Here is a 20921-nt window from a genome sequence, read left to right on the forward strand (position 1 = left end):
GAATGAATTGCCCCTCCAACCTTCTATACTTCTTAAATTGTAGAATTGGTATCCTTAAGGGATTATCTTGTCTGCCAGTGGAATATTACATGAAAATAGACAAAATTATGGAGCCACGGAGATGGTAAGAATGCACCTCTCATATCAATGCAAAAGCTTTTGCTGAGATTGACTAGTGACTATAAAAAAAAAACTACTTTATTAGGCACATTGATATCATAGGAAGAAATCTTTGCAGAAAAGAATATGTAAGCAGAAGTTGGGAATGGTTCTGCAGATAATCAATGTTGAGAAAAAAATGCAAAATCATACTCATAAAGCTCCATTTAAACTCAGGCTAAAAATCAGTGCTTTAACTTACTGTATGCCTCATATATAGATATGCTTTTATCATGGCATTTAAAACACAAAATTATTCACCCAAAATTGGCACATTTCATTTTCTTTTTTTTTCTTTTTTTAAAAAAAAAAACAAAGACTCTTACTCTGTCACCCAGGCTGGAGTACAGTGACACGATCTCAGCTCACTGTAACCTCCACCTCCTGGTTCAAGCAATTCTTATACCTCAGCCTCCTGAGTAGCTGTGATTACAGGCATGCACTGCCACGCATGGCTAATTTTTGTATTTTTAGTAGAGATGGGGTTTCACCATGTTGGCCAGGCTGGTCTTGAACTCTGACCTTGGGTGATCCGCCTGCCTCGGCCATTTTCTCAAATATTAGTCAAAAATAATGAAATGAATTTCTAGATGGAAGTCTCCTCAATGAGGCCTCACGTACATGGTCAGTGCTGATGGACTGCCTTAGATAGCCACACTCATACTCATCATGCTTTCTCCTGGCCCAGAGCCTTGCTTTGTGCTCTTCTTGTGACCTCCAGCATTTTTCACTTACAGCCCTTATCAAAATTTGTTTCTCTTATCCTTCAGATCTCAAGTATAATTTTCTCAGAGAAGCCTTTCCTGACCCCCCTAACTAGATCAGAACCTACCTATTATTAAATCTCATAGAAGCATAGGCCACACTCCAACAGTACATACCAAAGATAGAACTTGACATTTATTTATATGGGTATTTGATTAGTAAGTGTCTCTCCAGACTGACTACAAGCTCCCCAAGGGTAGAAAGTATCTTTAATTTTGTTCATTATCATCACCCCAACATCTACCACCATACTTGGTACACGGTGTAGACCTTCAATCATTATTTTTGATGAAGAAATAGATGGATAAATAAGATATCTCATCCTTCCTGATCCTGATACTGCTGTGGTTAGTAATTATCACATTCTTTTAGATTTATCTGATTTGTGTTATTTTCCCCACTAAAATGTCAGTTTCTATGAAATTTTCATTTCTGTAGCCTCAATGCCCAGGACTATGCCTAAAAACTCCACAAATATTTCTTATATATTCTAATAAGTTAGTTGAATTGAAATAAATTGACTTGCACTACACTGAATTGAAGTTTCAGGGATCTCACTGCATCTCTTTCCTCATCCTGTTACGGTGGCTAGCTGGGTGCCTGCCCCAGTGCCATGAAGGATGATGACAAGCTTACAAGCTTACAGTTCATACAAATAGATCATGTCTCAATGAGATCATGCATTCACTTGGCTTTCTGGCCAGAAAAGAGAGTCAAAAAGCAGTTACATTAGCTTATTTCCTCTCAGGGGAACCATAGAGAAAAGAGTAAAAGGCACTATTTATCAAACAAAATGCTGAGAAAATATTTTTCCATTTAAGAAAACGACAAATTAGTGAAAGTGACAAAAATAAATAAAATCCTACCACATACTCAAAAAGTTGCATAATTGCCTAAAAGCCAAATTGTAATTGTCAATGTGCTGGCATTTGGCACAGAGTTCAGGATTTCAAGGAAGCAAGCCGCACTTTCATAAACACTAACAGAAATGTCAAAAGCAGCTTTTGATTAAACTATGATTGTCACAGTATATAGGAATGAACTAACATACGGTATTTTTAAAATAAACTACTAACCACATCCAGTGGTTTCACAATTAAAGAACGGTTCATTGCTTACAAAAATTCCCCCAGACCCAGCTGTCTTCCAAAAAAGTCCCACTGCCTGACTCTAAATTTCCTCTGTCATCAAGCAGATTACAAAGAGGCCAGCCTTGGATTGGGTGTTGACACCAAATCTTTTACAAAGATGCTACTCTTTATCTTGTGGCTGTATTAAAAAAAAAAAAAAAAAAAAAAGCCACCCTTTATCTTGTGGCTAAACAAAGCCTCCAGGTAACCTCCCATGAAAAGTATAAACTGAATTGCAAAGTTATATTAAATAATCTGCTAGAAGACTAGGGTACGTTTAAAAGGAAGTTTTAGGAAGCTAAAGATATTTACTATATGGTATGCTGGTAGATTTTAACCATCAGGTAAAAGGACTAGCATAACTATAAGACAAGGCCCAAGTTTCTTACAGGAGGAATAGCTTGTAAGGATGAGTCTAAAACCAACACAAAGAGATAATGTTAATATAAGAATAAAGGGAAGATAGAGAATCACTATAACCATTTGAAAATCATGGTGAGAAAACTATTAGGAAACTAAAGATAAAGCACGTAGAGGCCACCTGAAATGGGTTTGAGGACAGAATGTAGAGAGCTGGTCCTAAGTTATAGATAGCCCTATTTTGAGGGGGTAAGATATTAGCCCTTGCCATTCACCCAGTGATTTTTCTGTTTTTCTTTAATCTCATTGTCTTTCTTGATATAGTTCCTCTACTTCCTCTGCTTCTTTCTCAAAGTCGTCTCCTCTCTCTCCTTTTACTTTCAGTGTTATGCCTGCACATCCCCCTCTATTACCTGTGACTGCCCATAATACAGAAATCAGCGAAATTTGTTATTTAAAAATAAATATATTCTCCAGGTTGTTTTTTCTTCTTATACATTGCCCTGATTGATTTCTTTTTCATCTGAACTTGTATGAGCCTTTTATTAAGTCAAAGGTTCCCCACTCCTACTCAATCACTAAGGACGGCACATTCTCTCCATCTGCCAGAAGAGAAAAGCATCTCTGCCACTTCTTCCTGTACACAGAAATGTACAAAGAATTTCTTCAAATTCATCCTATTGTGTTCATTGCTTCGATGTTTTTACTAATGCCAGAAAGAATCATAAAATAATAGGATAAAAGAAGCTTAAGGAAAGTATAGCATAGATGGATTTCCAACGTCAGTTTCATGAAAGGCAAAAAAAAAAAAAAATCTATAAACCTTCCAAGTTTGGTTGGAGCATGCAAAGATAGCTCAGAAAACTTTCGTAAAGCCACACATCCATACTTTTCAAAAACCTTGGTTAGCATTTAACTGAAGTGGCCACTGGAATGCCAACTTCCTATCTTGAGTCTTTCTTAACCAGAGTATCTTTTGCTCAAAATCTGTATTTAGGAATTAGAGGACCAAGGAAGGGTATTAGCTCTGTCTGTGTGTGGACATCAATAAAAAATAATCCAAAATCTTTTTGAAGCTTTTTTGCGCATTTGCTTGGTTGGTTGGTTTGTGGCATTCATCAGTGTCACAAGAGGTAACCAAGTACAATTAGACAAATAATTGACTTAGGATTTTATAGTTACTCAATGTGTGTGTTCTGGATGCTGGGTGAATCTGCAGTAAATTTCTAGTTATAGAAACTGCTATTTCCATACCTTGGTAACAGAAATTGCCCTATTTTCTGAAGAAAACAACTTCAGCTTTGAACGAACACAGCTAGCTAGACAGCCCACATGTTTATTGTAAATTTGCATCCAAAAGTCATATTTTCCATTACACTAAAATTATTCTACCCAAAGCCTCATAAATGAAGTAGAATCAGTTAAATATAATTGCTTCATCTTGTGGCCTTTGTGGTAAAATTTTGGTAACTGACGAGAGATAATTTTAATACAAATTGTTGAATCACAATACCATCACCATCAGAAGTAGTTTCTAAACAAAGATATCATGTGCAACATGGTTTTTTTTTTAATAGAATTTTGCTTAATTGGCAAATAGCAAAGAATAAAACATTCCAGTGATGCTGTTTCAGATTCAGTAAATCATAATCCTGACAAGGATACTAAGTCATCTAATTTCATCTCTGAAAGCAACATGGATCTTAATCTGTGTATCTGTCCCAGACACACATGTAGTACCAATGCTTAAAGTTCTCTGTGTAAAAAACTCCACAAACAGCCTTGGTGACACATTCAGTTATTAACAAATCTCACTGCCATAAGTAACCTCTTTTATCTTCCATCCTCACTCAACACAGCAGAATATGAACCCTAAGTAAATAATCATAAGAAGAGGCAGGCTTATTCCAACTCAGCAAGCTATGTAGCTCTTTAGAGAAATGCCATCTTATAATATTTTACATTCCAACACTTACCTGCATGCTTTCATGCATTTTAATATTTTAGTACATTTCCCATGAGAAAAAAAGTACACACAAGTAGCACTTTCATCTCTGTTTTAAAAACATGGGCAATTTCTATCTTAATTATGTATAAGTTAGTTATTGCAAAAACTAAGTTGCAGAACTACAGCATTAAAAAAATGACTTTTCCTATATTCTCTCTTTTTATTTCACCATGATTCAACTCACCCTACTGAACAGTTCTTTGGTTATTTCTATTTTAATCACATTTCAGTAAGAATTTACATTGGAGGAACAGCATTTTTTTTAACAGAGATAGTTGCAAATTTTCTTGGATAATCCAGATCATTTTAACCTAATAGGTAATTTCTGGGCATTTTATTTACCTATCCATTCAACAAACACGCTATTGCAGAACACGATTCAAATGAAGTATGTGATATTGCCTCTGCCTTTGAGTCTCTAATGATGACACTGAAGAGATGACACGCATTTGAATGATAGAAGTATGCCACCACTTGAAGCATTACAGATCGAAGTATCAGACTGTGTGATGTAGACAATACTTGCTGCAAGAGTTCAAAAACTCGGGAAGTCATTATGAGTTTGTAAAAATGAACTTAAAGTGGCCTTGCTGAGACAGAGTCAACCTATGATTTTTATTGAACTATGTAAAGTATTGAAAGCAGCAGAGGAAACTTTGTGACATTGTAGGTTTACTAATTACTTTAAGTAATGATGAGCAATAGACAAGATTGTTTGTTTGTTTGTTGTTTAATTAAGGAGAGACTATAGACCTAATATTTTGGATGTCTGGCAGCCTTGTCTGAAATAACTCCCTTCTATTTCAAGGACAAACTTAAGGCTGAAATTCCAACTAAGAAGTATCACCTTAGGAATTCAAAGGAAGTGGCAGACACAAGAGAAACTTTGAAGGGAAAACCAACAGGGCTCAGTGTGTGGCTGGCTATGGAAGAAAAAGAACAGAGAGGAATAATGGATATCTGGGATCCTGATTCTATATGTAACCAGAAAAATAAAGACTCCTCGCTCATAACACCTCCATAAAGGTGATGAAAAGTCAAGTAAGACTCTTATCCATGGGAAAGTTACTAAAAGAGCCTAACATTCCTGCCTCCAGATTGTGGTCATGGAAGAATTCCGGAGAATTTATTTATAGAGTAGGCCTGTGGTCCCTCACCCCAACTACTTCTGCATTTATGAGTTCATACTCACAAAGCCCTGAGTGTAAATCCCTGATATTAAGACCCTTGTCCTTTAAGAATTAGTTCTTTCTATATGAAAAATGTCCAAACAGAATACTATTTCAAGAAGATCCTTGCCAACATCTTTCATTTTCTCAGCACATTCAAATCACACACACACTTACACAAACTCATAAATACACATTCAAGCTTCCTGCCTTGTAAATTTGAACCCCAAACCACAGGATGTGACCTGCCTTCCACTTAGGTGGTAATGCCTGTGGCAGACAGTCATTTCTTCCCCATTTACTTCACTAAAGTATATTTCACACCTTAAATTCCACACACTATTCTGGTTTTCCCCCATTTTCCACCCTAAGTGACAATCTCTTTTTAGCCCTGAGTACCCCAGCACCTGGAGTATACTAGAACCCTTTGAGGCCTCCTGAACTCATAAGTCACTATAAATAGCAACAACATCAACTCTCCCATGACACATGTAAACACGCTATTCATAACATCTCATGGCATGATAAAATGGAATAACTATTGGAATAGCCAGTGGCAACAAGAAGTGAACAGTGTAAAACCTGCCATTTGAAGGACACTTCAAGGTGACTTCAAGAGAGCTGCATTTCAGAAACTTGTAGCTCTCTAAGAGATATATGCAGTGAACTGGCTAAAGAAGCAGAATCACCATGACACAGTCCTCTTGTATTCATCAGCATCGCAGAGGAATAAACAACAATTATTTGTACCACGCAATACAACACTGTTGAAACAACCCATTGCCACCAAAAACACAAGTATGCCAAATATTTTTCCTTCTGCACAACACTGCCTCCAAATTGCTGACGTGTCCCACCCAACAGCCCTTCTTAACCAGATTAATTTCACAAAGAAATACAAAGAAAGAGCCAAAAAGAGATCCTTATGAAAGAAAGAACAGCCTATTTGATTTCAGGCATCCAGAACGGGGATTACAACTGTTGACCAAATTCAAGGACACCTTTGGTACACCAAGCCACTTGCTGGTGGCAGTATTCCACACAAAAGAGCAGCACAAAAGACAGCACCTCTGCCCCTTAAAGTCCCCCTGGTCCTCTCACCTGCCAGCCAACATCCAGACTGATATTCACCAGCAAGATAAGAGACTGAATTTAGGTTGCTTCTCCCAAATACGCCATTGGGAGCCAAGAGCCAAGCTGATGACTAAAGCAAAAGAATACCTAGTGAGAATTTGTGGCAGAAAAGACCAGAAGAGCTTAAAGAATTGTGGTTATTGTTCACAAGGAATTAAACTCTACAAAAGTTTTAGCCTGAAGTTTCTGGCATTACCTGTGTACAATGAATAGAAAAAGTTGAGCTTGAAGAAGGCAATCATAGTAACTCGCAATAGTAACTGCTAACCATTGTTGCTGACTATATGCAGTGCTCACTTGATGTTCAGAACACTATGATTAAAATCAATCAGCCCCTTTTTACATATGAGGAAGCTAGAGCACAAAAGAGTTAAGCAAATAACCAAGGTTACATTGCTGGTATGAACTGGGATTCAATCTCAAGTAATCTGGTTCAAATGTGCACTCTTAACCACTCTGATAGGCTCCCTTTCCAGTAAAATTACAACACGTGTCCCTTTTGACATGGCAAACTTTAAGTTTTAAAATTTTTTTAATATAAAAAGCTTCTGCACTCAGACCTAAAGACAAAGTACTTCCTCCTACTTACGTAAGGTGAAAAACAGAGAAGAGGACAAAAGAGATGGTATAGTTTTTGTGTGTGTCTGTGTTTTGTTTTGTACATTGGGACAGGTCTATCTCATTTTCATACATTTCCAAAGGCTTTTCTCCTATACATAGATCGGTTTTTGAGAAATGCCAATGGCCTGCAGAAAATTAAAGAAACCTTACTTTATGGTATCAAAATTAAGGATCTTGCCTGAAAACAGTTAAAAAATCAAGAAAAAGTACAAATGTACCCACAAGTGTGAGGTCAGTTTGGGGGAGGGGACAGGGGTGTGCACTGGGAAAAGGGGAAGTCAAATGACACAACACCAAATATTCTTGGCTCTTATGAAAAGCTACTCTGTTCATTTACCCGGAAGCATCAAACAAAAGCAGCAGCCCATTTCTCTGTTTCAGTTTCCTGAATATAACTGGATCACCAACCAGCATCCACTGTCCCAGGCTCACAGAACAATGTTCACTAGCATCAATCCGTCAGTTCTGGTACACATCCAAAAGGCTAAGAAAGAATACCACAAGACTGCATGAGTGTCTGTATGGACACACCTATCACTATGATTCCACAACGGGCAAGACCTACGTGTGAGAGGCAGTCAGCACCTCGAAGCATAAATGCATGTTCATGCTTGTCGAGAAATATCTTACACATCAGATCCAAATGCTGAACAAGATGTTCTGTTTGTAGCTGTGTCTCCTAACATCTTACACATCTTCAGAATCTCTGCAGTCACAAAGAAGCCTGTGAGGCCCCCATAAGTATCCCTGGACACTGACAAAATGGGAGGCACAGAGGTCAAAACCATCCAGGCTGAGAAGGAATACTGTGTTTCCAAAGCCTGTCTCAGCCAGGACCACCTTTCCACCCACTTTTTGGGCAACCCTCAGAGGATGGCAGCTGCTAACTTAGAAAAAAAAATGCACAGTGGAGGAGGCAAAAGGATTATTTTTAAGAAAGAGCACAATCTAACTTTTCTCTCAACCACCCACTCCACACCACCTCCTCATTCCCTTGTCTCTCCTGCCTGTTCTTCCATTTCGCTTTCCTTCCCCAGCCTCTCTCTCCCCATGGCTCAGTGCTCCACGCTCTCACACACGTTTCCTTCTCTGTGTCCCCAGCTGGGACACCAGTTCTGACACCACACGGAGAACAGCAGCTGTGAAAGGACTTGGAGCTGCTGCTGAGCTCAGAGGGGGATACAAAGCTAGCTAGCTTCCTCCTCAGAGCTCCAAATGTGTAAAAACCAAATACTCATTTATTTTTTAGAAACCCCATCTTGACACAAAAGCCATGAAGAAAATAGAAAGCTCTAGGTTATAAATGAAATGAATCTGTTAATTATACCATCTTCTTAATATGCCTAAATACTGGAAGATGTTTCATTTACTTCTTATAAATGCCCTTTCATGTTTTGCAGAAACAGGGTCTCTCTGCATTGTCACGGATGAAGCACAGCAGCTATTCACAGGGGCAATCATAGAGCACTATAGCTTCGAACTCCTAAAGATCCTCCCACCTCAGCCTCTGGCATAGCTGGGAGTATAGGCATGTGCCACAGTGCCAGCTCATGCCACCTTAATGTGGCTTCTGAAGGGGGGGGCTGCCCAAGTTCTCTGGGAAATGGTATTTTTAAGTGTACATGAAAAATTCATGTGCTTTGCGGTTCAGTTTCATCCATCACCTGTGGTTAATAAGCAGCTCCACACACTTGGGAGTTACCTACCCAGACAAAATCCCACTTTTGCAATAGGCAAAATAATGAGGCACTTTCCAAAGTGGGATAATTAAAAGTGAGGACCAGATTTTATGTGTCAAGGGAGAAAGACAGGGCAGAAAAATATAAATACTATATGCAAGGCTTAAAAACAAGAAAATAGCTGGATCTCTATCTAGGATGTAAGAAATTTTTAGGCCAAGAAAAGCAATGCTTACATCTTTCTCTGTAGTGATTTGTTCATTGAGTTACTCCTCAATAAACATATATCAAGCACATACCATGTGCCAGGCATTGTGCTAGGCACCAAAGAAAACAAAGTGAGCAAGACAACCTGATCTTTGCTCTCATGAAGCTTACAATCGAACATCAGCTCAAGACAAAAACTGTAGGCTCTCAAAAATCACAAGTGAAAACCTATATTATAAAGGAAACAAATAAAGTGCTGAGAAAGAATAATGAAGGGGAATCTGCGTTAGAGAGAGTAGTAAGGAAAGGTCTCTCTGAAGAGGTAAAATTTTAAAGCCAGAACATAAAGGAACAGAAAAACTAACCAGGACAAGAATGGGCTGACCATTCCAGGAAGACAAGCTTGCATGAGCAAAGGTCCTGAGGCAGAAAAGGTTTTAGCACCAAGGGACTACATAATGTACCTGGAGTAAAGTGAGCAAGGAGAGAATGGCACATCACAGGACTAGAAAGACAATAGACCATGATGCCCAACTGAAGTTTTACTCTGAGGACAACCGGAAGTTTCCAGCAGAGGAAGAACATGATTCAATTTACACTTTGTGATGATCTATACTGCCTCTCTATGAAGAAAGCCCTGAAAAGCAGAGACGGCTGCAGTGTCTATGCAAGAGGTGATGATTCCCTGGACAAAAATGTAACCGCAAAACTGAAACGGAACAGACAGATTCAGATCTATTTTAAATGTTGAACCAACAGAAATCACTAAAGGATTGCATATGGGAGTGAGGGCAAGGAAAGAATCAAAGATGACTCCCATCGGGTTACTATTTCTATGAGGGTTATGCGGGTTTTTTTTTCTCAGAGTGTAAGTATCACATGATACTCTGCCAGGCACATGTGGGAATCTTGTCTAGGGACATGATATGTCTATGGACATAAGCAACTCAAACACCACAGGTCACAGAACAACAGAAACTGTAAGTGGCAGTTCTTGAGAGACAATAATGGAATACTAGGCAAGTATTTCATCAAGTCCATTTTCCCACAAGAATTCTGCTATGTTGGTGCCAGAGCCCTGTGGCTTCCCCCAAAATCACAAGGTTAAATGATTTTCCATATCTAGGTGCAAAAACTGACTTTTAAACAGAACTGTTCCAGATAATTAACTACCAATCCATCAAAGCAGCCAAGGATACACAGTAATTTCTAAGAGAACCTTCATGTCAAATTGGATAACTCATATCAAATATGCCAAAGGCAAATTAGTGTATAACTTATTGATCAGCAGGAACAAAACTACAAAATGCAAATTTATAAATAATTTGCTTATGACCACTGAACAGTTTTATCCCCAACAACTGTCTCTCCATAGGATCCCTTCAGAAAGCCAGTATACAACATAATAAGTATTCACCCAGGAAGAAACCTCTGAGGGGAAAGAGAATGAATTGCCTTGTTTCACCGGCTGCATTCAAACTGGTCCCCAAATGCCATAGAATACAACAGTATTCTGTAGTTGATACACATGCAGTCTCAGCATCTTCCTGATCTGTTCATTCCTTATGACCTGTCTGAGTGCTAGTGGCACTGCTTCCATTGCCCTTCCTCAAAAGCAGATATATAATTTTAATCTCAAAATTCTTGGCCCATCTGTCTAAGTGAGCACCTCTTCACTTTTTAACATTTATAGTGATGATGCACTCTTGTTCTTAAACTGAAGAATGAAAGACAAGTTATAAAAGACAGAGAGAAAGAGAGAGAGAGAAAAAAAGAGAAAGCGCACAAGCACACGCACAACAGAGAGAACACTTGACACTGGCTCATGCCTTGCCAAAAGGGATACATAGTAAATCCAGATAAGTGGTAGTCATTTATTTGGAAAAGAATGGTACCTTTTGTTCCTCTAGCCTATTAACTGTGCCTGTTTATATACATTTTAAGGCCTTTTGTCGAAACAGACTCCACTACCTTAATCAATATATGAAGGATTCCTTTCAGACAGACTTTTCCCCAGTATTTCAGTGAAATTTATACAATGTGAGGCTCCTGCCTTCTGGTCCTTCTAGTCTTAAATTTATTTCAATGCCTTTTAATTTAGATTTCATGATCCATCTCAAGCTCTCCTCCAAGCATTTGTCTTTAATTCGATGGTCCACCTGTATTGCTCCTCTCAGCACCGCACTTCGCTAACTTCCTGAGCCACTTGCTCAGTTCCAACAGTGAGACTATAAAAATTCACATCACTATGCCTCACACCCTCTTTAATTTAACTCTGTAAATTCACTTTTCAACACCCTTGAGCTGTTCATTCTAATTTGGCCTGTCATCACCTGCAATGACTGAGCTCGATCTTTATCTGTGCCACCCATAATGCATTTTATTGCAGGGTCCGTATTTCTGCAACTGTAGCAAAGACATGAAGAATGTACAGAGCTCTGCCAACATGAAAAGCTGTCACTGTGAAACTCCTGTTGGGGAATCTCCCAAAGTTGGCATGTGTTTCTACTGCACATATTCATTCTCAGTTCAGCCACAATATTTGGCCCATGTAGCCAAATATTCTCCACATTAAAGAAAGAAAAAGCAACATAAACATACACCTAAACACACAGCCCACCCTGTCACTGGAATCCAAGGGTGTTCTTTGACCTCCTGCTATTCTGCTCTTAGTAACACTTTTATCCAAGGTACGACATCAAATACATTCAACATCTTAATAACTGTGTCACTCTGTAATCCTCTCTGTCTTACAAGATGATTTTCAACAATTCCTATTTAAATCACTGACCTGGCTCACAACCTGGTAAAATGTCACCCAGAATGCTAACATTTGGAAAGATATGTAAATATATAGACACATAATCTCATCTTGAGCTACCGTCTCAATGGAACCTATTTCTAAGCATAAACAATGCAAAAATTCTTTAAGAGTCTTCTAGTTACTGCTCATTGCAGTAAATTGTTGTAAATACCATCTGCAACACTGCCCTATTACACATAAACATGTAGAATACACAGCGATGCCGAAACTTGGTCAGACCCTTTCTGATCAACTACATGACTGACCTTCTAGGTCAACCTGCCAGTACAAGCAAAGCATCTCCACAGTCATTATCCTTTAGAGCAGACCATCTCAGTATTATAGCATCCCTCCCTTTTAGCCACAAGATTCAAAAAGGCCTCCTTCTCAAAGATGTGGGAGTGAGGCAGAGAGAGGCACCAACACCCAGAAAGTACTCACTGAGAGGTTTTAGGATGCTGCTGCTCGATTCATCAGCGTTTTCAATATCTGATTTGTCAGAGTAGTTCTCAGAGATTCTCTCCTTTTCCTTCTTTTCTTTGTGCCCTGTCTTTCTCTTGTGACGTCTCCTTCTCCTGTAACTCTTCGGCACATGGACTCCGATGTAAATGGTATGGTGGCCTAAGGGAGATACATAAATCACCAGTCAGTTCAAACCACATTCTCTACTGCAGATGAATTGCACAAGATGCACAAATCAGAAGAAAATGTCTATAAATTAAACATCACCATTCTATATTTGACAAACTCTAACTAGAAAAATAAAATTTCCTCCCAATTTTCAGTTAGCTTCAGTATAATTCAAGCTGGTGATTGACACTAGGGTTCTGTGAGGGTGTGCTCTAATTCTGTCCAGATCTACTACTTTTGTTTTGGAAAAACAAAGAATATCAAACTGGAAATCAGGAATCATGTTGGTCAGACCTCTGCCATCAATTAGCTATCTGACCTAAAGCATGTCTCTCTTAACCACTCTGGGCATCAACTTCATCCTTTCTAGAAGGGAAGACTTAAATTGGGTAATCTCTAGAGGCCCTTCCAGCTCCAACCTTACATGAGTCTATGACTATACTGAGTAGAATTAGTGCCTGCTGGAAAAGGAGCTGTTGGAGCTACAAAAATAAAGATTTAACTCAAAGTTCAAAAAGTCATTTTGCTGGGGGCAAGGCTTTACATTAAAACTTTTATTTTAACCTAATCAGCAAAATAGAGACGTAGAACTGGGACAAACTGAGGAAAAATAAGACATACTTGGAGAAAAGATTTTAGAAATACTCAAACGTTCACACTAGGAAAGAGCTAAATGAATGTCAGCTACAGTGCCATTCTCATTTTTCTTTTTTCGTTTCCAAAAGTTTCTAAAAACTGGTAGTTGCAACGATAAAAATAAACCGAGCCCAGCAAAAATTGCCTTGAAGAGAAGGGCAGGAGGAAAAAAGATTGTGAAATGCTTTCAGCTCTCTAGATGGAAGGAGCTGCAAAACTGACAAGTGGTATTATTTTTACAAAATCTAATAAGACAAAAAAAAAAGAAACTCTAAGTTCAACATCATTTTTTTAAATTGGAAAACTTTTACTTTCACTTTAAATACAGCATAACTTCTGAACTTAGGAACTACCATTTCAGCAATAATGTGAATACTTTTTTCTGAACTGCAAATTAGATTCGATTTTCTTACTTATGGGTTTTGTTTCCCATTTCTGGAATTACTACCCAATGACAACTTAGCAATGCCACAGCCAACATCACATACCTACATGCAAATACAAGTACATGTAGTATGTATGATATGAACTGTCATGAACTACTTTCCACAGTAACCTATGGGGTATACCCAAAAACACAGTAATTCACAGGGGTGCTTCCTTAAATTGGCGGGCTTAAAAGAATTATATGCTCCTTCAGGAAAGAGATTCCAGCTAAGCAATGCAGAACCTAAGTGAATGGGTTAGTATTCAAAAGAAGACATTAGCTGCATGAATGAAGCTGGAGGCATCTACATAAAGCAGGACCTCCTTCCCAACACACACGCAGCAACTCAGCTGCTACCAAACACAGTGAAATTCTCCCCACAGAATGTGTGGCAGTGAGAAATGTATCATGTCTAACCATTTGCAAGCAAATCGTTCTCATGGGAAAGCTATATTATACTAGGAAGAAGGAAATGTCTCAGAAACAATGTGAATTAAGAAACAGTGTCAATTGTTTCCTGTGCTCCAGTTACTGAGGGAGTCCTGAAGTTTTATCTCAAGTCTCAACAATGTAAGTTAGGAGAGCCAACCAATTGCTTCAATAAATCAAACACAAAATGCTTGGTCATTTTCAAGAAAACACACACAAATTAAGAGGTCAGAAAATTTTTTTAAACCTGTCACATTAAACATTTTCTATTAACCTCATTAAATACAGCAACTAAGCAAAAAAAATTATAATTAAGCTACATTGTCATATTGATGTTATATAGAAAGATTTCTTATATTGTATTTATCGAAATCTGCATAGTACATTTGATCAAATCATTTAATAGACAGTCTATATGGGTGGATAAGATGCTAAGGGAAGATTTCTGGCTGGAAAGTATCATCATTGTCAATCTAATGAAAGAGTTAGGGCAGCTCAGTGAGTGAGCCATCAAACCCTGGAGAGGAATGCACTTGATGTTTTGGAGCCTACTTTGAGTTGTCATCACGAAAGTGGTGTCATTTTGGTCACATGGTCATGATAAGCATCCTCCCGCAACAGACTCACTGTATCTCCATTTCCTCCAACTCCTCCTTCTTGGTCTTCCCTGTGCACTTCCACACAGGTGTGGGAGCTTTCAGAACTGACACTGCAGTATGGAGTGCTATGGTCCCCAGTTGCCAAGCGGAAATGTGGTTTCTCTCAAGACATGCCAAATTTCAGGTATTTTAAAATCAGCTTTATTAACTGGGCACGGTGGCTCAGGCTTGTACTTTGGGAGGCCAAGCCTGGCAGATCATGAAGTCAGGAGTTCGAGACCAGCCTGTCCAAGATGGTAAAACCCCATTTCTCCTAAGTAATACAAAAATTATCCAGCTGTGGTGGTGCACACCTGTAGTCCCAGCTACTCTGGAAGCTGAGACACGAGAATTGCTTGAACCCAGGAGGCAGAGGTTGCAGTGAGCCGAGATAATGTCACTGCACTCCAGCCTGGCAACAGAGTAAGACTCTCTCAAAATAAATAAATAAATAAAAATAAAATCGGCTTTATTGAGGTATAACTTATAAACCATAAAATCCACTCATTTTAACCATACAGGTCAATGATTTTAGTATATTTACAGAGTTGTGCGATAACCATCATAATCCAATTTCAGAACATTTCCACCAATCCAAAAAGATCCCTCATACCCATCTGCAGTCACTCTCTGTTCCCACTCCTGCCTAATGCAACCACTCTTGGGCATTTTTTAAATACTCTTATGATGGCCTCTGGGAAGCTACCATTCTCTGGTACTCACATGGCAATGTACATTTTGTAGAGATCCTTACAGCACAGTGAAATACGATATTCCCTTGGTAAGGAAGATATTGCCTTCTAAGAACTGCCAGAGAAAATCATGGCACTAAGCTGAGCAATTCAAAACTTAAAGCATCTTCCTCCTCCTCTCACACATTTTTAGTAACTAAATTTTCCTTTTCTGTCTTGTGTTCAGGTAGAGGAGAAGGAACATGGTTCCATGGTTAAGCAAACCTTGAGGAGCTCAGCAACAGTGCTGGCTGCTTCATCAGTTACTTCTCAACCTCTCACTTCAGCTTCCCGGCCTATAAGAAGAAAGCAAGACAGCCTTGCTCTGGTGGATGGGGTAATACAGGCATGTTGACTCAAAGGGACAATTCAATACTTAATAAGCTTTATGTGCCAAGTAACCAAAATACCAAAAGTAAAATGAGCTGCAATGGAAGCCTTTTCACTGCCCCCACAGAATACCTGTCATAATGATCAATAGAAGCTTCATTATTGCTGAAAATGTGCTATGGTTGATGAGAATATCATATGTGGATCTCAGTATTTATTTTCATTAAAATCTCTTTACCTGTTTCAGGGATATGTCATGAAGACTGATGGCTACTTTTAAAATTATAACTCATAAAATGACTGCAAGCTCTTAGAGAAGTCATAAAGTTGAGGGTATAGTATTGTTTTACATGTAACATGAAAAGGAGAAACTTGACAGACAAGATTTCCAACACAGCAAGGGAACTACAAAACAGTAAGACCATTAAAGAATCAAGGATAGTTACCTGCTTCTTATACAAGAATTTTTAGACTAAAAAATTTCTCTGCTAGAAAACTCAGAGTATACTGCTTCCAAAGATAATGTGAAAAGGAGGAGCAAAAAAAAAATGTAAAATCTATCATGTCTGAGAAAGAAGTGATTGTTTTCAATGTTATCAAAATAAATGTTACATTCTTACTACTGAAACTTCATGAAGTAAAACTACTGGAATCTACACTTGACAGTGTTCATTTAGGTGTGCAGTCAAAGAACATTCAGTCCTTGACTTGGCAGTGGCTTCAGTCTCATGTGTTCAAATAAATACCCTGCATGCCTTTCTCTGACAGATGGTACAAGTTCCCAATAAACTCCAAATATCTTGGGAATATCTCCCAATCCATACCACAGCCAGTACTACTGGAAAGAAAACATGGCTTTTCTGGGTACCTGTGAATGTCAGAAATGATCACTATGTGATTCTTGTTTCTTCCCATCCTTACCTGCTCCACCCAGTTACAAGCAGGAAGTAGTACGAAGCTCACTCATCCAATTATCCCAATTCCTGAAGTATTACTAACCTAACTTCATACTTCTCATAGTTGCTATAATGTTTTCTGGCAAACAGAAAACTTACACTTAGTAACTCTGGAGCCATTCAAATGAAGGTGGCTTTCACAAATACACATTTTGCTAACCAAGGATGATTTAACACTTTGAAGTATGAAAACCTTCAAGCCAGAAAGGGTTTTAGATCAGCCAAACTATAACTTCTATAGCTGAGTGGATGGTTAACAACATATGCATCTACATGCAAGATAGATCTATTAGTTCCTTCCTGGGAAACAAGCTGCTGTGTTTACCGTACATCCAGATGATAGCAACCATTTAGTGAATGCTTACAAGCATGCCCCCAGGCACTGTGAGGTGTTTTATATCTACCACCTCATGCAATCCTGCTCCTATCCCCATTGTACAGATGCAAAAACCACAGTTTGAGGAAGCCAAGGACATTATAACCATCTAGGTTTTTATAAAGTGTTCTCTTCATAAAATCCCACAGGAGAAATATGTCTCTCTTCTCAATATCAAGAAGAGTTGAGTGTTTCATCACTGCTTTGATGTTGTGTTCTTTAAAACATACTATATTTATATCATAAATTTAATAACTTATGTCTCTTTCCTCATTGGCTGCTAAAAAGAGAATAGACAAATTTTAGGCAAACCTGTAATGATTACATAGAGTTTCATGACATGCATTCTGTACGCTAACCTCACTCGCCCAACTTTTCAATTGTTATTTTCCCTTCACCCTCAACATTTTTGGAATAAGTAGTATATAATTTTTTTTTTTTTTTTTTGAGACGGAGTTTCGCTCTTGTTACCCAGGCTGGAGTGCAATGGCGCGATCTCGGCTCACCGCAACCTCCGCCTCCTGGGTTCAGGCAATTCTCCTGCCTCAGCCTCCTGAGTAGCTGGGATTACAGGCATGCGCCACCATGCCCAGCTAATTTTTTGTATTTTTAGTAGAGACGGGGTTTCACCATGTTGACCAGGATGGTCTCGATCTCTTGACCTCGTGATCCACCTGCCTCAGCCTCCCAAAGTGCTGGGATTACAGGCTTGAGCCACCGCGCCCGGCCGTAGTATATAATTTTTTTAACCTGATATGTCAGTACTGTACTCTACCTAAAGGATCACCAAAGGACAGGTAAAATCTCTTTCCAGAAGTCTACCTTTCTGTACCTCCCACCATCCATCCCTACCTCCAGCCTCTTACATACATCTCTAATTAAACACTAAGGGATGTTCCAGATTTTATTTATAGCTACACTTTTACTCTTTCAACTGAATGCCTGTTCTCTCCAGTTCAAAGCAAAGATTCTACAACATGCAGTATTTTACATACTTCTTTAAGAACTAATAAACAATATTCCCCAAATATGAGTTAAATACCGTCTTCTCTGGCTTATCTAACATAACCCAGTCTTCTGCCAAGATGCCTAAAACATGTTGCAGCTATTGCTGAGAAGAATGAGGGATAGCAAAATTAAGAGATTTATTATTTTTTTAAATATAAAAGAGGTGGAGACCCTGGATGAGTGACAGATTACAAAAAGATGCTGCAAAGACTTTACTTGTTAGACCAAAATAAAAAAAAAAACTCAATTAAAAGTATATGCATAAGAAAACTCAAACCATAGTATCAAGTCCAGGCACAATGGACACCGTGGGGTTGGCACTTTTATTTAATAAGAAATAGACCCATATGTATAATCCTAAACACCTTAATGAAATACAAGTAATATTTTTTGAGACGAAGTCTTGCTCTGCCGCCCAGGCTGGAGTGCAGTGGCGTGATCTTGGCTCACTGCAACCTCCACCTCCCCAGTGCAAGTGATTCTCCTGCCTCAGCCTCCCCAGCAGCTGGGATTACAGGCTTCTGCCACCAGGCCCAGCTAATATTTTTGTATTTTTAGTAGAGGTGGGGTTTCACCATGTTGGCCAGGCTGGTCTCGAACTCCTAACCTCAAGTGATCTATCCATCCTGGTCTCCCAAAGTGCTAGGATTACAGGCATGAACCACCACACCCAGCCAAAATAAAACTAATTTGTTAGCTTATTATTCTCAAACCCAAAAGAGTATCCATAAGCAGCTCTAATAAGATACCAGCAAAGTAACATTGCTTATTTACTGGGGTATAAATACCAGCTCATGAAAAGAAAATCCCCTTTAAAAAGCACAGTGTATTTTTATAGTTACCAGAGGGTAAACCAGACCTTTATGAAATGTTTGCATGAGGGTCCAGACTCAGAACAAGGGATGATTTCTATTTTTACATTTCAGATAGGGCGATTTTTTACATTAAAAAGTATATGTTTATTAATAGATAATTACATATTACATATGTAATTTATGTATAGATAAGTTTGAATACTGATGAGTACTTTATTTTAATTTTAATGCTACCAATTACATAGGACCATGCACGCAAGCAAATGGCAAATGTGACGAAAAACAGGGAAATACTTTCCTTTCCACTGAACTGTGGGAACTTTATATACTGAAAGCCTCCTAGAAATCCTCAAGGCAACCTGAGGTTCCCCAAGCAAGACTGATAAGAAATCTTAGCTTGTTACTTGATATTTACTGAGTACAGTACTATTAATATTTAATATTTGATGATAATAGTGATAACAATCTCTAGGCAAGAACTAAGAGCTACAGAATAAAAGGTCTCAAAGGAGAGGCAAGCTTATGGCTGTTAGCTAGACTCCTGTCCTTTAGCTCAGCAAACATGCATCTGTCTTCCAAGAGCTCATTTTTAGCAAAAGAGTTCTATTAATTATAGTCTTAGATGAAGGAGAGGAGCCTAAGACCACACACTGAAATTAAGCTTCCTTTGCAGTTTCCATTATTAATGGCAGATAAGAAAGGCAAAAACTGACTGGCACTATATAAAGTCTGAATTCGTGAATATGTTTATAGAAATACAACTTAATTATGTTCAGTGATCATCAGTTATTTGAAAAGATCTTAGCTAGAAAAGCAAGAATTTCCCCTCAAAGTTACTTTAGGAACCCACCTTAAGGAATTAATGGAATGAAAAATCAGGTTACCCTATGTAAACTGCAGTTCCTGAAGTGCTTTTCATCTTCAAAGTTGATTCTCCAAAATAATATTAACTTTGCTCTAGCAAAATCTTTTATATTCATATCTACAGATATAAAACATACCTACATCTATATAATTACATATATAGAAATAAATTTCCCTGTACAAATATATATCTGTCTCTACACAATCTTTATAGATTATATAGAAATATAGAAATATATATTTTAATGTACAATCTGAATTAAACATGGCCTCCCACTATGTCTGGTACACAAAGGTGCTCCATAAATGTTGATCCTATTTCTCCCTTCCCTTTTCAAAGGGGAAAAAACAGAGCACAGTTTTTTCTCATTCCCACCCACCTCCAGCCCTGATAATAACTGACTTGTGAACACTCTTTGTTCTCCAGAACATTCACCTAGAGGAGGGCAAAAGAGTCAACCTCAGACCTATTCTTAACTTGTCCCTTCACTGGCAGTTTTAGCCATCCTACAGAATTCAGCTCTTCAACAAAGCCAGCACCTTCCATAACCTCATTCTTCCCTGACCCTGTCCAGAAGCAAGGGCTTGGCAATTTCCACCCTGATTTGGGCAAAGTTTCCCCTGGGGCTTTTATTGGCTCGCTGTCAATCCACAGGAAACAGGTCTGTAAGTCCTTTTACTTGCCCTGAGGAAACAGTAGAGCCAAAAGGCCTAGGAAGGCCAGCACTAGGCAGAACAGTGCTCGCATGAAAAGAAGCCACCCAACGGGAAGACACGAACCCTCCACTTCCCCCGACACGCAGAACCACCCACAAGGGCTGCTGCATTGTAATGTGCAGTACACATGCCGTCAGACAAAATCCACCTGTGAGCCAAACACAGAGAACGGACAGTTTCCATCATTTCTCTGTGGTCACCATTTGCACAACTGAATGGGAAATAAGGTTGGAAGATACAAAACAATAGCTAATTCAATGGTCATTGATAACTGGATTTGCAATTGCAGCCAGAGAGGCAGCTTAGAGAGACACATAAATACACACGTT

The 20921-nt window shown here is 38.6% G+C and overlaps 1 protein-coding gene across 40 annotated transcripts in view; it reads right to left on the reverse strand.

The window, feature by feature from the left end:
* SLC4A4 (solute carrier family 4 member 4) overlaps window positions 1–20921 on the reverse strand; it is a 498924-nt gene that overhangs the window by 316483 nt on the left and 161520 nt on the right. For all 40 annotated transcript variants that reach the window (XM_078367118.1, XM_078367121.1, XM_078367115.1 and 37 more), the window contains one exon: window positions 12477–12656. Coding sequence is in view for 31 of the 40 variants with exons in the window: in XM_078367097.1 (XP_078223223.1) it covers window positions 12477–12656 (180 nt within the window). In the remaining 9 variants the exon portion in view is untranslated. The remainder of the gene's footprint in view (window positions 1–12476; window positions 12657–20921) is intronic.

Source organism: Callithrix jacchus, chromosome 3 (assembly GCF_049354715.1).
Source record: "Callithrix jacchus isolate 240 chromosome 3, calJac240_pri, whole genome shotgun sequence".
Lineage (NCBI taxonomy): Eukaryota > Metazoa > Chordata > Mammalia > Primates > Cebidae > Callithrix > Callithrix jacchus.